Raw genomic sequence first — 17573 nt, 5'->3', positions numbered from 1 at the left:
GGCTATAAGAGTTTCATGATGATGGTAAATAGTTTCATTTCCAACTTCCCATACTTAAACAACAGCTTAAAGACAACTCTTAGTCCCAAATGAACAAAGCTGTCATGCAGAAACATGCAAACATACAACAAAGATAATAAGGAGAGTATCTCAGTAGGAAAAGTAGGTCCTGACCTAGTTGTGCCTTTTTGTAAAGGTGTATTATTACAGGAAAATATAGTAAGAGGAGAAATTTTAATGTTTTCTATGAGCAGTATGTAAAAGAAATTATTTCCAATAATTTGAGAATTAGACATCAGTTTTGGGGTTACCATCTTCATTTTTCATTGACCATACAGTGTATACATTATAAATGAAATAATATTAGCAATGTAATCCCCACACCATTATTTTTTGACTTTGGAGGTATCACAAGATCATAAATGTGAAAACAGTGGAAAAGAAGTAAGTAAGTAAGTAATTGAACAGTAAGTAATTTGAACATATTTTGAGATGCATATTGGAAATACATCCAGTGGGAAATTTTCACACGTTTATACCTGAAAACTGTTATAAATATTCAATACAATCCTAGATTTGAGAAATAATAGTGGTTGGAACATGTGGCATGATATTTTAAGTTGATACATATTCAAATTTTAAATATTACCAGAATTTCTTTTATATAAGTGACTTTCATTTAATTTGTGTGAACAACAAGGAAGAACGCTTATAGTTAGGGTCATTTGAAAGCACTCTTCCAATTCCATTATTTACACATTTGTACAGTAAAATAACATTTGTTACATGAGGTATATTCATCCTGGTCTATTATGAAAGATTGAAAAGTTGACCCTTAAGTTATTTCAGTAAGTGCTTAAGACCACAGGCTAAAGAAATGAGGAAGAAAGAAAAAAAACATTATGACTTTTAATTATGAAGTGTATTAACAAGACTGTAACACAATTCCAAATGGAGAACATATCTGCTAAAACCTACACATTCAAATTCAGCTACCATATTTTAATATAATGCAAAAACTTATTTTTCCATGTGGATTTCAGGGCATATACTATCACAAAACAAGAAACAGTAATTCGTGTATTTATATAATAGGGTAACATTTACATTTCTCCTGTCAAATGCAATGATTTATTTGTACAAAGCTCTCAGTTCATTAGGTTAGTAACTATCTACTACTGCTGTTGAATTGTACAAGCACATGAGAGCTTTTATTCTCATATTTCCTAATAAGGTCTCAAGCTAGTTTCTTATGAAGGCTGCCTTAAAGCCATAGGGTCTTACTTTATAATTATTTCACAACAAAACTTCAGATAGGAATGCTAATAAAGTCCATAAGAGCTTTCCTGTTTTCTAGAATTAAGCTTTTTACCCCTTTAGGCCTCTCTTGAAATTTGGAAAAAAATAAAAGGCAGCTCTGTCAATGGATATGTATTTTCATGGCCTATAAAACTGCAGGTGACAGTGTGATATCATTGTAACTTATGTAGGAAAAGAAAACAAAGAAGTGTCCTAATCTACAGCATCTAGATATAGTAGTCATTCAAGAAACCTGGTGCTTGTTGTAGTTTGGATGATAGACTTCATGTATTTTCAGTAGAGATTTCTGTGTCAACCCCAGCTGTGCATCTGTATGCGTACTGGACAAATGGAGCCATCAAGTGTTTCCAACATTTTGGCGGGGGGGACAATTCTTCATGTGGGGCCCTGCAGCACACCTTACAAGCTATTCAGCCTCCTCGGTCCCAGCCTACTCACTGACTACAGTGCCCCTCAGTGATTTTGCCACACACGCCTCCCATTTCCTAAGGCCCTTACCGCTACAAAATCTGAAAGGTCAAATCTGTATCAGTCAAATGAACTATGCTGTGGGTCACCGGCTGACAAGTAACAGAAGGCTTTCTTCATTATAAACCAGTAACAGCAAAGCTTTAAAAGTTCAAACGTGAGAACAACCATTCCCAATAGTGTCTTTTCAAAATGGATGGGGGACACATGGAGTGGCTGGATCTGCTTCCTCCTGCTAACTCCACATCTACTCACCGGGTGGGGTTCTTTCTGAAATGAATAGGGCTTTAAAGTGTAGCATCTGTCCTTCAGAATTTTCACAGAGGTGGAGAATCAGTTGGATTTGGAAAAAGTTTACATAAATTTCTTTCTCATAAAACTTGCCCAGGAGGATAAGATCTGTTAGGAATATTCGCCTCTCTTGTTTGTATATGGAAACCCAGCTGGATCATGCCACTCAGGCTTCTCTGATCCTAGTGTGGCACATCCTTGCTCACCCCTGGTGCACAAGCAATCAGGCCCTACACCACAGATCTGAGGTGGGAATGAACACCAAGAAAAGTTCTCTCAGTGCTCAGAGGGGAGGCAATCATCTGAATCCCACGGGATGGTTAAGATATAAATCTGTCTGGAAATGCTTTTGAATTAAAAAGACGTCAACAATCACCCTCTTTGGGGATTCAGGGAAAATGCAAATGAAGTGTCTCAACTCAGAATCATGGTGGTTTCTATTTTCACTGCAAGAAGACCAGGGCACCAAAAGAGGATCCACAAGTTTTCATTATCTGAATCACGGTAGGAGAATTACCTCCCCTTTTTTTTAAACTAGGATGGAGTACTTAACATACTAGTTGAACATATGCATCAACCTTCTTATTGCTCTCTGCATGTCTCCTACTTCTCAGGACAGACATGGGAAACTCGGCAGACCCCTTTAAATTTCTGTCTTGCTCTTAAAATAGTAAGATGGCAAAGCACTCATTCTACTTACACATTCCAATACAAACCAGTTGATTTATTTTTTTAAAAAAGTTTATTTACTTTTGAAAGAGAGAGAAAGAGAACATGAGCTGGGGAGAGGCAGAGAGAGAAGGAGAGAAAGAATCCTACATGGGATCCTTACTGTCAGTGCAGAGCCCTGTGCGGAGCTTGATCTCATGAAACTTGAGACCATGACGTGGGCTGAAATCAAGAGTCAGATGCTTAACCAACTGAACCACCCAGGTGCCCCCAGACCACTTCATTTTAAGTGAAAATGGATTTCTTTCCTAAAAAAAAATACTGAAAAAAAAGTCTCTTGGAAATTTCAGAAGAGCCACCATCAACCGGAATCCATGAGTGGGCAGAACACGCTGTGCTGTGCTTGGTGCCCACACTTTCTTTCCCTTTCTGTGCTGCATTTCTCACTTCCTTCTTTTCTCAAACTCAATCATGGTGTGTCACGAAGAGGACTAATTCAGCCAACAGCATCTGATGCCTGCAATGGATACTAGGGTAACAGTTTTATATGCATTTTGTTTCTTTTCTTTTGGAGAAAACTTAAATCAGGCACAGCAAAACTCTGAACTTCATCTTCTCAACACTTCATGTCCATTTCTCTCCCAGAGAAAAACCCTTCAATTACTTATGAACCCTTGGAGAGACACCAAAGATCAAATGGCACCTCTTGTTTTCTTTTTTTACAGCAAGATTTCTTGGTGGCTTTATCAGCATAGCATGACTATACGCAAATATTCCTTAAAAATGAACCCATTTTATGTAAGTTGTATTTTTCTGCTGCCTTTCTAGCAAATTTAACAAATACTAAAAAGGAGCTATCATATGAAAGTTGAGGAGGCACCTGAGTTACAAAGATATTGTCTGTTACCAGAAACTCCACAGTGGGACACCAAGTTTTGTCAATTTTAGGTATATGTGCTCAGGGACGAGCACAAGTTTTGTCAATTTGACTAAATGCTGGTTTTTAAAAAGTTGGAAATCATGTGGGGAAGTCCTTTCAATTCAAGCATTGCACCCAAAAGCCTTATCAGGAGTAGAAGTAGTCTAGAAGATTTCTTAAGCAAAATAGATCCCACAGAAATCTTCTGCCAAAGGGAAGGTAAATAGATTGGTGAATAGAAGTCTTTTTCCAAAAGCTTCACTGACATGGCTGACTTTGCATTGCTTCTGACTGAGTCTTCCAGATGGGCATTCCCGTGGGGAGGGAGCCTGGACACAGGTATTTGTGTGGATAGGTGACTCCAGTTCCTGAACTATTTTCCTCGAAAATTCAGATTTTTCTATGTTCTTGTCCTCTCAAACTACAACTGTTTGAAACAGCAGTCCATATTTTTTCTGCTATTGGTGTTAACAGTTCTTATCCATCACGTGGCTTGAAACATCACCCATCAAGCTCTTTGTTTCAGGTTCATAGACTATGACTTCAGAACAGACCCAACTAGTGAAAGGTAAGAAAATACCCACCACACAACCATGTACACACAGAAGGCCACACCTGATTCTATACATATTCTTCCAACTATTGGCCAAAACTCTCTATGATCTAAGGGAAAGGTAGGATATTCTGTTTAGTTCAGGAGAACTAGAATGATGCTACTGTTGTTTTACACTGTGCTAAGTAAACCAAAAGCCTTGTCAGCTGTGACTGAAGGGTAAGACTCTAACAGGCCCTGTGATTAGAGATATAGTTATTGTTCTTTTAGGGGCGGAGGGGCCTGTCAATCACTTGGGCACTTCCTAAGGAAAACCAGGCTCATGTTACAGAGAAGCAGTAGGAAGGACAGTGAACTACTGAAAGAAAAAGAATTCTCTGCATATATAGTATTTTGGAATGTATTCCTATGTCGTTTTGATGTTCACCTCTGTTTTCTCCTTTACACAAACTTCTGATTATTTCAAGGATCATTGAGCTCCTCCATGGTAACACAGGAAGAAGAGTTTCCCTGGTTTTATCTTTCATGGTATGTACTCACTGGATTTAAAATTTCCTTATCAGAATTGCGGATCCCCTAAACAGGGCTGATTTGGCCTCTCTGCCAATTGCTAACCATATTTATAGAAAATGGCCTTGCGAGCTTTAGTCAAGCTATGTTCAAAATCATGTCTTCGGTCAAGCTGTCATCAGCGGAACAATAATTTTTTGCCAATTTAGTGAAGTTTTGCTTTAAAAATTTTTAGAAACCATATTAAGAAGGATTCTAACGTTTCTCAAAATTTTACTTGGACTTAAATCATTACTTACAGTAGCATCTCGTAAGACCCTTTCCTCAGTTTCTTCAAGATACTACGATGATTCTTGTTGTTGTCCAACTTACATCAATAGGGAGGCATAAACAATGCTGATTCCCACAAAATAATGATATATAAGCCCACATTGTTGGTGTTATTCTTATAACAAATATTATTATCAAAATACATTTAGATTAGCAGGTAATTATTAGTCAGTTTTAAGCTTGACATAGTAATAGTTAAAAATTGACTTCTAGAATGTCAAATATTAACAAAATAGTCTATATTTATTCATTACCTATGTTTGTGTAATGTGTATATATAATATATATTATATAGATACATAGATACACATATATTTTTGCTTTAAGTGTGATTAACATGTTCTAACTACTGAGCTTTAAAAAGCTGGTAAATAAATATTATATCTGAAAACTTACCTTGAGGTCCAGGGTCTCCTGGTGGCCCAGGTAATCCATCCTTTCCTGGTGGACCAGGCCTCCCGTGAGCTTGAGCAGCCAACATTGCTGCTGGCAGCTTGAGCTGAGATAGGAACACAGCCATCCTCTCTTCATTTATGAAAGAAAAAAAATACAGCATGTAATAGAAATATTTTTACATCAAAATTTTTCATTTTTTTTTACATGAAATTCAACAAAAAACAGTCTTATTTGGTTTTCAATTTAAGTGCATCTAATTTACTAACTGGCCTGACTGCTGAGAGCTGTTTTGTTGATTGGTCAAACAAACTGGATTGTACAAAGTTGTCTGAATATAAATGAAGACTACCTGTGCCAATCAGACGGTCTGAGAATTTTCAGTGCTTCAGAGATGAAGCAAGTCTACTGGACAAAACACTAGCTTGGAATCTAATTAACCTTTGGTAATGACTTGTGGCTAGAATTTTAGGTTTATATTAAAAGATGGTTTTAATAATAAATTTAACTCACTTTCCAGCAATGTTGTAAATGTATGTGGTCATTTAAAATATGTTTATGAATTCCTGACATTCTTTTCCAAATGGAATTAGGCTCTGCCTATTCTTGAGTCTGCGCTGGAGTTACTTTCCATTTCAAATGAGTAGAGGAAAGCAGAATTGACAGTATGCAAGTAGGGAAATTAAGTCATAAAAGGCACCATGGTTTCCTGGCTGCTCTCTCTCTTGGATTGCTTAGAGTGAGACTGCTCACTCTGGGGAAAGCCAGGTGCTCTGTCGTGAGGGCATTTAAAAAGTCCCATAGAGAGTCCCACTTGGGAAGAACTGAGGCCACCTGCCAACATCCACATGAGTGAACTTGGAAGTGGATCTTCCGGCCCCAGTCAAGCCTTCAGATGACTGCAGCCCTGGCTGACATCCTAACTGGAGCTTCATTATAGACTCTGAGCCAGAACCACAAAATTAAACAACCTTCAAGTCCCTGACCCACAGAAAATGTGAGATTATAAATGTTAGTTGTCTTAAGCTACTGAAGTTTTGAGGTATTTTCTTATGCAGTAAGAGATAATTCATAGGATATGTGACACTTTATATCCTTGAATAAAACTGCATTATTAATAGTTTTGTACAGAAAAAAATGGTCATTGGCTCCATGTTCACTATGATTTCACTGTTTAATTTCTATACTGGGAAAATATTGTACTTTGTCAACAACTAAAATTTGCCTCTTTTAAAAAAAATGTCTATTATATACCCTCAATATTATCCTTTTTTTTTCTGGTTTGATTTCCAGTTAGTCCCATTATTCAGTCATGATTTTAGTAGGGAGTATGCTAATTGGGCCAAGGGAAAAAAAGGTACAGATGAGCATGGTCTCACTAAATTCCATTTGTAGACAGAGTAAAAACAATAAAAAGTTTCTATACATTTCTGTGAACCTGAAGAAAACACTGAAACTAAGACACACAAGTTATGAGAGGTTGACAAATTATCCAGAACATTTAGAAACGTCAATAAAAATAACAATCTTTTGTAGGTGTTGAGTGCTGTGACCTTTATGAATTGAATACTTCCCCAAAAAGCAATGCTGCCTTCCCAAGGGACATATTGTCATTTGCCCTTTTGTTCATTCACCAAACTTCCTGGAACTGTTTGGTGAGTGAACACTGCTGATCTAGGTCCTAAAGGAAGAATCCAGAGAGGGAAGTGAGGACTGATTAAAGGGGCTTCTATAAGGTGAGTTCAGTCACCTTAGGAAGTAGGTGAGTACTTCCTATAATGGAAGTATCATTATGGGTGGCACAGGTGTCATGCAATTATTAATACTATACTTAGACACTTATTAATAAGTCAATAATGCTTTGCATAAAAATGAGTTGTTACAGAACATTAGTGTACCAATAACTCATGAAATTGAAAGGATCTAGAAACTGAGGAAGTTGAAAGAAAATGGAAATGCAAAAATATAAATAAGAATTTTCACTCTAAAATAAATTCCTAAACAAGACAAATCATTAATTACATTAATTAAACATCCTCTGTAAGCAGAGCCCTGTATTGGGTATTTTATACTTTCTGCATTAAGTGCTCTTGTTCAGGAATCCCAAAGAAAGCCTGAAAGAGAGTCTCATCCTATACCAACTACTATTCATGTTTTATAAGCCCCATATGCTATAAAGATTATTTGCTGATTGGGGCGCCTGGGTGGCGTAGTCGGTTAAGCGTCCGACTTCAGCCAGGTCACGATCTCGCGGTCCGTGAGTTCGAGCCCCGAGTCAGGCTCTGGGCTGATGGCTCAGAGCCTGGAGCCTGCTTCCGATTCTGTGTCTCCCTCTCTCTCTGCCCCTCCCCCATTCATGCTCTGTCTCTCTCTGTCCCAAAAATAAATAAACGTTGAAAAAAATTTTTTTTTAAAAAATAAAAAAAAAAAGATTATTTGCTGATAAACTTTATTTTATGACTAAAACTTGTTCTGTAATATAAGACATTCCTTCTCAGAATTGCGTTTTTGAATGATCATTCCAAGATTGCACTTACTATTATTGACTTCTTAGTTATAAATCCCACATAGGCCATTGTCCAGTTCAGTTTTTCCTCAAAACCATAGTCAATATTTTACTACCTTAGAAATTAATTTTAGTGAAATCATTAATGCAAATTAATCCAAAGCCCATTATAAATACAATCTATCATTGGATTCTTTATTTAAATTTGCTTGGTTTGTTTATGTTTCATATATCTCACATTTAACATATAGAATATAAGCATAACTAGACTAAAAACATAACTAGATTAAAAACTATGAGATCACGACCTGAGCCAAAGTTGGACACTTACCCAACTGAGCTACCCAGGTGCCCCATCAGTACAATTTTTCTTAATTTGAGACATATCTCCTTGAATACCTTCAATGTCTAAACACAAATATTCACAGTACTAGTTTTTTTCCTCTTTAATGTCTGAATTGAATTTACAAGTAATTTGCTTTAGGTGGTTTTTAATATTTTTAGTAAAACAGAATTCTTTTAAATAGTTACTTCTAGCTGTGAATTATCTAGCTTTAAGATACACTAAGAAATAGTCATTTAGCAAAATGATAATTACTTCTTCTGAACCTTATCCTAATGCCCTATAATTTAAAATAATATGTTTTTGAGCCTCTAAATAAATTGTTAAGACCTGTATTCTTAATTGCCTTTCTTCTGTTTTCAGTGATCTTTGGTCAATTAAACTGTTTTTGGGTATGCTTTCTAACGAGGCAGGAAATTGAAGAATTCAGATAGGAGCTTACGTAAACCAAACACATATTCTATCTGCCAATGCAAACCTAGAGCAGTCACTCTAACAAAGACCGATGACTTGCCTTCTTCAAAGAATGGGCTCATCAACATAATGCAGACATTAATATTAATGTGTTGGTAAACTATATTATGGGGAGAGTGAAGGGTCATTCAGACGTCATCTGGCCCATGTCTACCTTCTATTTCACAGACAGAATCTGTAAATATTTTGAAACAGAAATTCATCGTTTTTTTCTGATGCCCACTCAAATGTTTAATTGCCCATTTTCTTGTACAGCTTCAACTTACTTTCTTCTGTAATTCTATTATAAAAACAGAAAGTAGTTAATGAGTATTTCCCTTGGGAAATCAGTCATCTACTTGATCATATTGTTACCTCTTAGCCTTCAGGTTAAATAACTTTTACTCATAGACTTGGTAATCTGTTTTGTAAATCACTTTTTGGCTTTAGTATTTCAGGGCTTTTCCATACTTCTCTTAAATGTGGAAACCAAAATTAGATACAGTTTTCTCTTAAGGGGCAAAAAATGTCAGGAGAGTAATTTCCTTTCATATCTTAAATAATTACTTTCTAGTTTCATTTTAACTGTTAGTTCCACAGTATCATTTGGTGGATTCATATTCATTTTGTGGTTCATCATAACCCAAAGGTTGTTACTGCTACATTTATTTCTGGCCTAATCCTTTGCTACTTTTGGAAGCATGTTGCATTGAAATGTTATTGTGGGTAAAGACGGTGGATGAAACACAAACACATGCACCTGAATCCCTGTAAAGCAATAGGAAGGCATTTTTTTAAAGATTTAAAAGCACAAGAATGGGGAGAATATGAAAGAAGACAGCACAACAAAATTTTGGAGGCCGAGAACTAGATAGCTGAGTGACAGATGCCTTAGCGGACTCAAGAAAACCAAATCTTTATGCTAGAAACTGAGAAACAACCTGTTTTAAATCACAAAATCCTTAAGAGGCTCAAGAATTGGCAACACAAGTTACATCTGAAGGTGTGGTAAAGGAGGGAGAACTAAAATAAGAATTAGCTGAAAGCCTGTTTAAGAAGTAGTCTTAGAAATTCCTTTCTCTATACAGCTAGGTAGTTGTTCCTTCTCAAACTTAGGAAAAAGCTGAAGGTAACTGAAAACAAGAAGAATAAATGAGCATTTATATGCTCAGTGCTTAGGTCCTACCCTTATTCTTCTACTTTGCTCTCTAAATGCTGACAGCCAGGCAGGAAATGGAAATATTTCCTCTGGGGAATCCAGCTGGGCTAAGAGGAAAGACTTAAAGACAATGAAATAGAAGGTCTCTCAATTAAAAAGCTCAGTTAGGCTATCCTACAGTGAGGCTCATGGTTGGCAAGCCCCACCGTTCACTTATAACTTTCAATTAGGGTTTCAGAATGTACTCTTTTGTATAAGCAGACAACCAAGGATTACTGGCACTAAGGAAATCTTATAAGCTGAACAACAGACCCAAACAAGGAAGTGGAAAGAAGCAAATTGAAAGATATAGAGACTATGCTGTGGAAAATATTTAAAAAGATATATTTATATTTTCAAGATGTGTATCTATCAGATGTTGTGTATATCTATAGGATGTATATACATACACATATATAAATTAGGATCTTACTTGTTGAGATGCACGAGAAGATGTTACACTTGAAACAGAACAGGATTAATACATTTTCATACCTATGCACACACATATATAGGAAATAAATATTTGGAAAATGGAGAAAACATAGGTAAAGGGGCTTTCCTGGATATTGGATTTGGACATAGGAATACAAACCAAGAGAGCCAGATGTGTGTGCACATTCCTGCACAGGTAGGCAAATTCTTCCTGTGTGTTGATGTAAATGCCCAAGTATAACAGGGTGGTGTCATAGTAGGAATAAAGTTTCTCATATCTGACAAGATCCTAATTTGTGTGGGTAGCTGCAAAGCCCTCATAAAGCCAAAAAAAAAAAAAGCTAAGTTGAGACACACAGCATCTTCCTCCACTCTGTGCTGTCATCTTATTTGCAAAAGGATTTGCCATAGGGAATTGAATCTGATTTTAGATTGGGCATATATTTGTGTGTTATGATCCACCAGAAACCTGGGCTTGGGGTTGGTAGGAAAACACCATGGGTAGGTTTAAGTTGGGGCATCAGGAGGCTGCAGGAGGGCTTGGTGGCCTGGGGAATAGCCCAAAGTGTGAGGTCTGTGGGAGGGGGCCACCTGGGAATCTCTGAAGGGAGATAGAAAGCTCCATGAGGAGAGCCCAAGTTTTGGGTTTTGGTCTAGGCTTCACTAGAGGCTCCAGTGTGGTCCTCTACTGACAGGATTATAAAGTGGGAGAGCAGGATCTCTGGAGGACTCCCTTGAGCCCCCAGAGACAGTCTATGACTTTCTGGGCAGAGAGGGAATTGCCCCTGAGGCTGTAGATGTGCAGGGGTGAATGGGGAAGAGACAAACGCTAGCTGCCACTGAGCCCACTGTCTTGTGAAAGGACTAAGAGGGAGGTAGATGCATGCTGCTTAACAGTAACTGTTGTAACATGTGAAGATTAGTCTTTGCTTTTATAGAGAAAGCTTTCTGAAAGGGAGAGAAATGTGACCCTGGAGCTCTATGATTTGTGAAAATGGAGTTGTATTTTTTTCTTCTTTTTGTAAATGGTATTCAGAAGCCATGGAAAAGTGACTTCCAAGTGGAAAGTTAAATGGACTGAACTGGAATAATCTTGGGACAAATGAACTAAAGTGCTAAATAACCAAATCCTGGGTTTTAGACACAACTTTGTTTGGAAGAAAGTCGTGCTGGACTGGTACCAACAGAGATAAAGGGAGAAGAGCGATATTTGGAGTCTCAAAGTCTACGAGTCTTGGGAAAAAGTCTCCTTGTGGGCCACCTAAGAATATGGTTTAGAGGCCAAGATGTATGACTTCAGAGGGACCTAGCCAGGCTGAGAGAGACTGAGGGAGGTGGTAGGAGAGATGGGGCAGAAGTTAGAGGAGACTTGGAGGACACTCAGCACTCTTACTTAGCTTACTGGAAGGCAGGGAGTGATGCTGACAGGAAGTTGGGGCAGGACAGCAAAGGGGGAGATCACAGACTTAGAAGAAAGTGCAAGCCACATCAACCTGCCCCATGGTAGAGAGAGAGTGTCCCAATTCTCCTGATCTCTCTCCTCAGAAGGCCAGTCCTTCACAGGAGTAACCCCACAATGGCCTGAAAGTGGGCAGCATGAAACTTTCTGTGGGTGGAAGGAGCATGTCTGGTCTGCTGAGTGCACGGGGCAGGCTACCAGGGGCCATGCCTTTATCCAGTGTCCACTGGGCATGCCAAATGAACACCTTCCACATCTTAAACTAAATCTAAAGTCTTTGAGGAAACTGAAGTTCCATATTAAAGTTGCCTGAGGTAAAACATAATTGACATTAGAGCCCATGGAAATTAAGAGTTAAAGGAGAATTTTAGATCACAATTCAAATACGTATTTGTTTGCATTTTCTTTCTGTGATCATGTCTACTAAATGTGTGGATGCTATCTGAGATCCTAGAGGTCCTGTGTCCAGGGCTGGGTACAAGGACATGCCATCTGTGCAGTCACACAGGGTCCCCTTGCTCACCTACACTTGGAATAGTGTCCAGCTGTGGCTCTCTTATAATTCATAACCATTTTTGAATAAGGGCACCTACATTTTTATTCTGCATTGAGTCCTACAAATTAGCTGATCCTGTCTATGCCTCTATATTTTTCAATGTTTCCCTGGAAACCTTAAGATGCCTTTTTCTTTTTCAGACAGTTGATGCTTGAGGAATGCTTGTTGAGAGGGAATGTTTGTACTGCAAATTTTGGAGACTTTTTCATGATGCTAGGTTCAAGGATCAAAAAAAGAAAAGCAATAAAAAAGGATTTCTAAATTTAAGGGCAACATTAAAATTATAAAGAGAAAACTGGTAGCTCAAAATAATAAAAAACCCCCAGCATACAATAGTATTAGTGACCTATCACGTCAGAGCATGGTAAAGATGCTTAGTAGAGATCAATGTAAATTGAAATCAACAGCATGAATTACCTTTAAAAATCCATTTTTTCCCTATTTTGTCATTGAAGCAGCTAAAGTCCCTGTGTTACTCTGCTCTATCTCTAGTGCTCATCAGAAATAAGATAATGTTCACTAAAGTACCAAGATTTTGGTCTCTAATACTAATTACTGCTGGAAATAATCAAAGCTTCTTGTAGAATAGCTAATTCCATGGTTGCAGTAGAAAGACTTATAGTGAACTCGAGGCATTTGGTGATCTTATTCTTTGCAAAATTCAGTAATATATATTTAGCTTAGCAAAGAAAGGATGCTTTGCAAAAGGAGCAGGGACCATGAGAGCCAATGTGGATTCATTTTTTAAAAACAAGAATTCCTCATTTTATTAAGCTCACAGTTGAGGAGAGTGATCATGAGTTTAGCAAGTCATTTGACAAAGTCATGTGAAATCTTGTGAACAGATAAAGAAAATGTAGAGTGGATTTTAGAAAAACATGGATTCAGAGCTCAGTAAAACAATAAAATAGAATTTACAAGTGAACAGGAGGAATGCAATGGCATTAAGAAAGCCCTGACCCTTGACTCTTGACTCTTTCCACATTTCTATCTACAGATGAATGACGACATGCTTATAAAATCTGGAGATAACACAAAGGTATGAGGCTCAGCCAACCTGCGCTACAGTAAGACAACATCCCAAAAGATATCTTCCGTTTGTGACAATGTGTAATCACAAACCATTTGAAATGTAATAGGAAGAAACACAAAATCACAAACTTAGATTTTAAAAATGGACACAGTATACAATGAGAAACACCTAAACTTTAAAAGTTTGTATAAAGAAGATCCAGAGTTATTAATTAATTGAAAATTCAAAATTGATTAAGGCTTTTTTTTTTTAAAAGGAATGCTATCTTAGGCAGCATTATTGAAGTGTCTATATCAAGGGTTAGAAAACTTTCTCTGCAAAGGGTCAAATATCTAAGGCATTTCAAGCTATCCAATCCCTATCACACCTAGTCAATTCTGCTTTTGTAGCATGAAAACAGCCAGAAAAAATTCATGAAAGAACGAGCCTGACTGTGTTCCAATAAAACTTTATTTATAGAAACAAATTTGAATTTCAGATCATTATCACATGTCATGAAATACTCTTTGGATTTAAAAAAAAAAAACGTTTAAAAATGTACTCCCTACCCACCTCCCCACCCAAAAAGTAAACACCATTGTCAGCTTGTGGGCCACACAAAAACAGGTGGCAGGTTAATTTGGCTGGTGGGCCATAGTTTGCCGATCCGGGGTCTAGATCAAAACACACTGTACTCTGCCTTGGTCAAAATACTCCTGGGTGAATGACGGTCATTTAAAAATTAAGTGTTTCTCCAGGGTGATGATGGTGGAGGAGCTAACTACACTTACACCATAGAAAAGTAAGGAGAGGTACCATGGATATGGAAAAATACTGTAGGGGCTGTCATGTGAATAGAGGAAGATACTTTACCTGTGCTGTTTAAAAGACCAGGAATGATGAGAGGAAGTTACAGAGAGGCAAATTTAACTTAGCGTAAGGCAGAATTTTCTATCAGACAGAGGTGATCCATCATTTAATAGGTTGCCTCTTCACATTGGTGTTGCACGGCCATCTTTGAGAGTGTGCTGAAGGGATCCCCCACAGTGGATGGGAAGTAGTAATTGGTAAAAAATTCAGTAATGTTTATTAAGCAAATCTAACCTTCAAAAATCCTTAGAACCTCTTGATTAATGTATTTCTTTATTTCTTCAAATGAAACCGCATCGGCCTAAAAAAGGGGGGAAAGGTCTGTTAGAGCATAGCACAAGTGAGTAAAGAATAGAAATACCGGGTTGGTGTGCATACTTGAAACTTCTATGGAGATGTGTTCATCAGGCAAAATGCTTTTGGCAACTGACTATAGGCAATAAATATCTTTGTTTTGATCAAATGCTCGAAAGAATTGAAGTGCTTAATTGCTTTAAAAGCTGTGGCCTGGAATCATAACCAGTGATTTGAACATATTTCTTATTAAATGGAGAAGCATGGTTTCATATGATAAGGAAAGACATTTCCTATTACTTCATCTTCTGAAGTTACAGAATTTGAACAATGTTATCATGACATTAATTTCCCAGGCACAATTTAACTTCTAACCAATCCCTGGAAACTGGTAAAGTCACTATCTAACTGATACTATGTGTCTCCACAGGAAGAGAACTCCCAAGTATGCTGGATTATTTTTTAAAGTGTTTTATTCATGGAATAAAACTAAGTTTTACTCATTTTATGGTACAGTTTCTTCTGTCATTCACACTTTGTTGGCGTATTTGTGTTAAGCAATTTTCTTTTTTTAATAGAAAATATGGGACATGAGAAAGGGAAGTAGGTAAATGATGTCAGTTGAGTTTTATCCCCTCAACAAATGAAGCTCCATGAATTTGGCAAAGAATCTAACATTTATAATAGTAATATTTTACGGTGGTATCCTGATATTTTTAAAAGAGAGCTATTATTTTTCATGATGGTTAGGATTTCAAAGTATTTTATTACTCTTTTTTTTTTTTAGTGGTTATTATCCAGAGGTATATGTGTGACATTAAAGACAATGTGATGGGCTCATAAAGTGATGATTTCTGTAGGACAGAATAGGTCCAAAAATGCTCTATTTCAATATTTTATTTTCATTGTATATGGGACATATGAACCTGAATTAATGCATCTACTACCAATTACTGACACAGCACAGAGAGCTCATTATACAGGCTTTATTCAAGTAGAGCTTAGGGAGAATGGATAAAAATAAAGAGTTTGAATATTGTGGGAATGCCTAATTTGGCCCTCCACCTGGTATTGGCTAATCATTTGAGGACAGCATGTCCTTAACTCCCTGCCCTCACTTCAGGACTCTCCTTTCTCCCTGACAAGGATGTCTTCTGATTAAGTTCCTCTGTGAATGGCCATCCACCACACCTCCTGAGGATATTAATAATAACATGGGCTTTCTTAACCAAACACTCCTTCTTGGCCTGTCTTCCACTTTAAAGTATCATTCAGGGTAGGTTTGTTGTTCTCATAGGCAACAAATAGAGTTTTAATGTAAAACAGACCTATGTTATCTGTGTAGTATAAGGAGACATTGTCATAGTATTTAAGAGCATGGCTTTGGAGTCAGTCAGACCTGGGTCTCACCCATGAAATAACTGTGACCCTGAACAAGTCAACTCAGTTTTTGCATTTGTAAAAGTGGGACAGACAGGGCACCAATCTTCCTAGCTGTGAGGATCTACTAAGTTAATGTATAGTAAGTACTTAGTGGAGGATCTGGTACATAATCTGAAATAAATGACAGCTATTGCTACCCTTGTGGAGACAACTTTAGATTAATTTTATTTCTTTTACAAGGAAAATAAGATAAAAACAGAGAGGGAGGCAAACCATAAGAGACCCTTAAATACAGAGAACAAACTGAGGGTTGCTGGAGGGGAGGAGAATGGGTGGATGGGCTATATGGGTGATGGGCATTAAGGAGGGCACTTGCTGGGACGAGCACTGGGTGTTATATGTAAGAGTTGAATCACTGGGTTCTACTCCTGAAACCAATTCTACACTATATGCTAACTAACTTGAATTAAAAAAAATTTTTTTTTTAAATAGCTAAATAAACAAACAAACAAACAAACAAACAAACAAACGGATTATGCATGTTTTCATTGTAAAAGGGATACGTGGTCAATACTAGCCAGGAGCTCCTGGAGCTCTTGGCACTACTCACCGGAGTACCTGGGATGCCTGGATTGCCGGGAGGGCCTTGGTGCCCGGGGGATCCTGTGGAGCCCTTGTTTCCTGGTGGCCCCACAGGACCTATGGCTCCCTTCATGCCTGGAAGGCCTGGTTTTCCCTGTTCACCTTGTGGGCCTCTGTCTCCTGGAATTCCCTGATCACCCTGTTGAGGAAAAAGTTAATAACACATTAGCTGTGGTTAAGAGCAAGGATCCTGGATTCATCCTGGCACTTACTAGCTGGGGGACCTTGGACAAGTGAATTAAGCCCTCTGTGCCCTAGTTTCTTCTCCCATAAAGTGCAGGGTGATGGAGTCAAGTCAAGTACTTAGAACAATGCTTGTACATTGAAAGCACTCAATAAAAAGTTAGTGACAATGTTAGTTGCACTTGGTTGCCAGTCTAGAATGATGACACTTTTGAAAGTCAACAGCGGTGGGTTGCCTGGGTGGTTCAGTCGCTTGAGCATCCGACTTCAGCTCAGGTCACGAATTCATGGTTCACGAGTTTGAGCCCCATGTCAGCTGTGCTGACAGCTCAGAGCCTGGAGCCTGCTTCAGATTCTTTGTCTCCCTCTCTCTTTGTTCCTGACCCACTTGCACTCTGTCTCTCTCTCAAAAATAAATAAAGATTAAAAGAAATTAAAAAAAAAAAAAAAGAAAGTCAACAGCAGCTGTCACTTCAGGCCTGGGTCTCCTTGGCAATAATAAAAAAAGATGGCCAAGAGGATTTCATCATCGGGATTTTACAACAAGTAAAACTTCAGGACACTCAGAATCTCTCCCATGTGCTTTTCTCCTCCTCCTCCTCCTCCTCCTCCTCCTCCTCCTCCTCCTCCTCCTCCTCCTCCTCCTCCTCCTTCTTCTTCTTCTTCTTTTTTGCTTTCTCCTGTGTTTCTTCTTTACCTTTAATATTAGAATCTTTATTAGATTCTGTGGGTTAGTTTCTTTATTTGTGTTTTACAATGTGTGTCTGTGTGCATGTGCATGCACAC

General features: G+C 37.8%; 1 protein-coding gene across 1 annotated transcript in view; it reads right to left on the bottom strand.

The window, feature by feature from the left end:
* The window catches only part of COL19A1 (collagen type XIX alpha 1 chain), a 342994-nt gene that overhangs the window by 3478 nt on the left and 321943 nt on the right, over window positions 1-17573 (bottom strand). The window contains exons 47-49 of the mRNA XM_032593194.1: window positions 16573-16743; window positions 14520-14586; window positions 5457-5585 (exon numbers count right to left, since the gene is read on the bottom strand). Of these exons, the coding sequence (XP_032449085.1) occupies window positions 5457-5585; window positions 14520-14586; window positions 16573-16743 (367 nt within the window). The remainder of the gene's footprint in view (window positions 1-5456; window positions 5586-14519; window positions 14587-16572; window positions 16744-17573) is intronic.

Source organism: Lynx canadensis, chromosome B2 (assembly GCF_007474595.2).
Source record: "Lynx canadensis isolate LIC74 chromosome B2, mLynCan4.pri.v2, whole genome shotgun sequence".
In the NCBI taxonomy this organism is placed as follows: domain Eukaryota; kingdom Metazoa; phylum Chordata; class Mammalia; order Carnivora; family Felidae; genus Lynx; species Lynx canadensis.
Note: the sequence above shows the minus strand (reverse complement) of the source record. Positions and strands in the feature narration are given on the sequence as shown.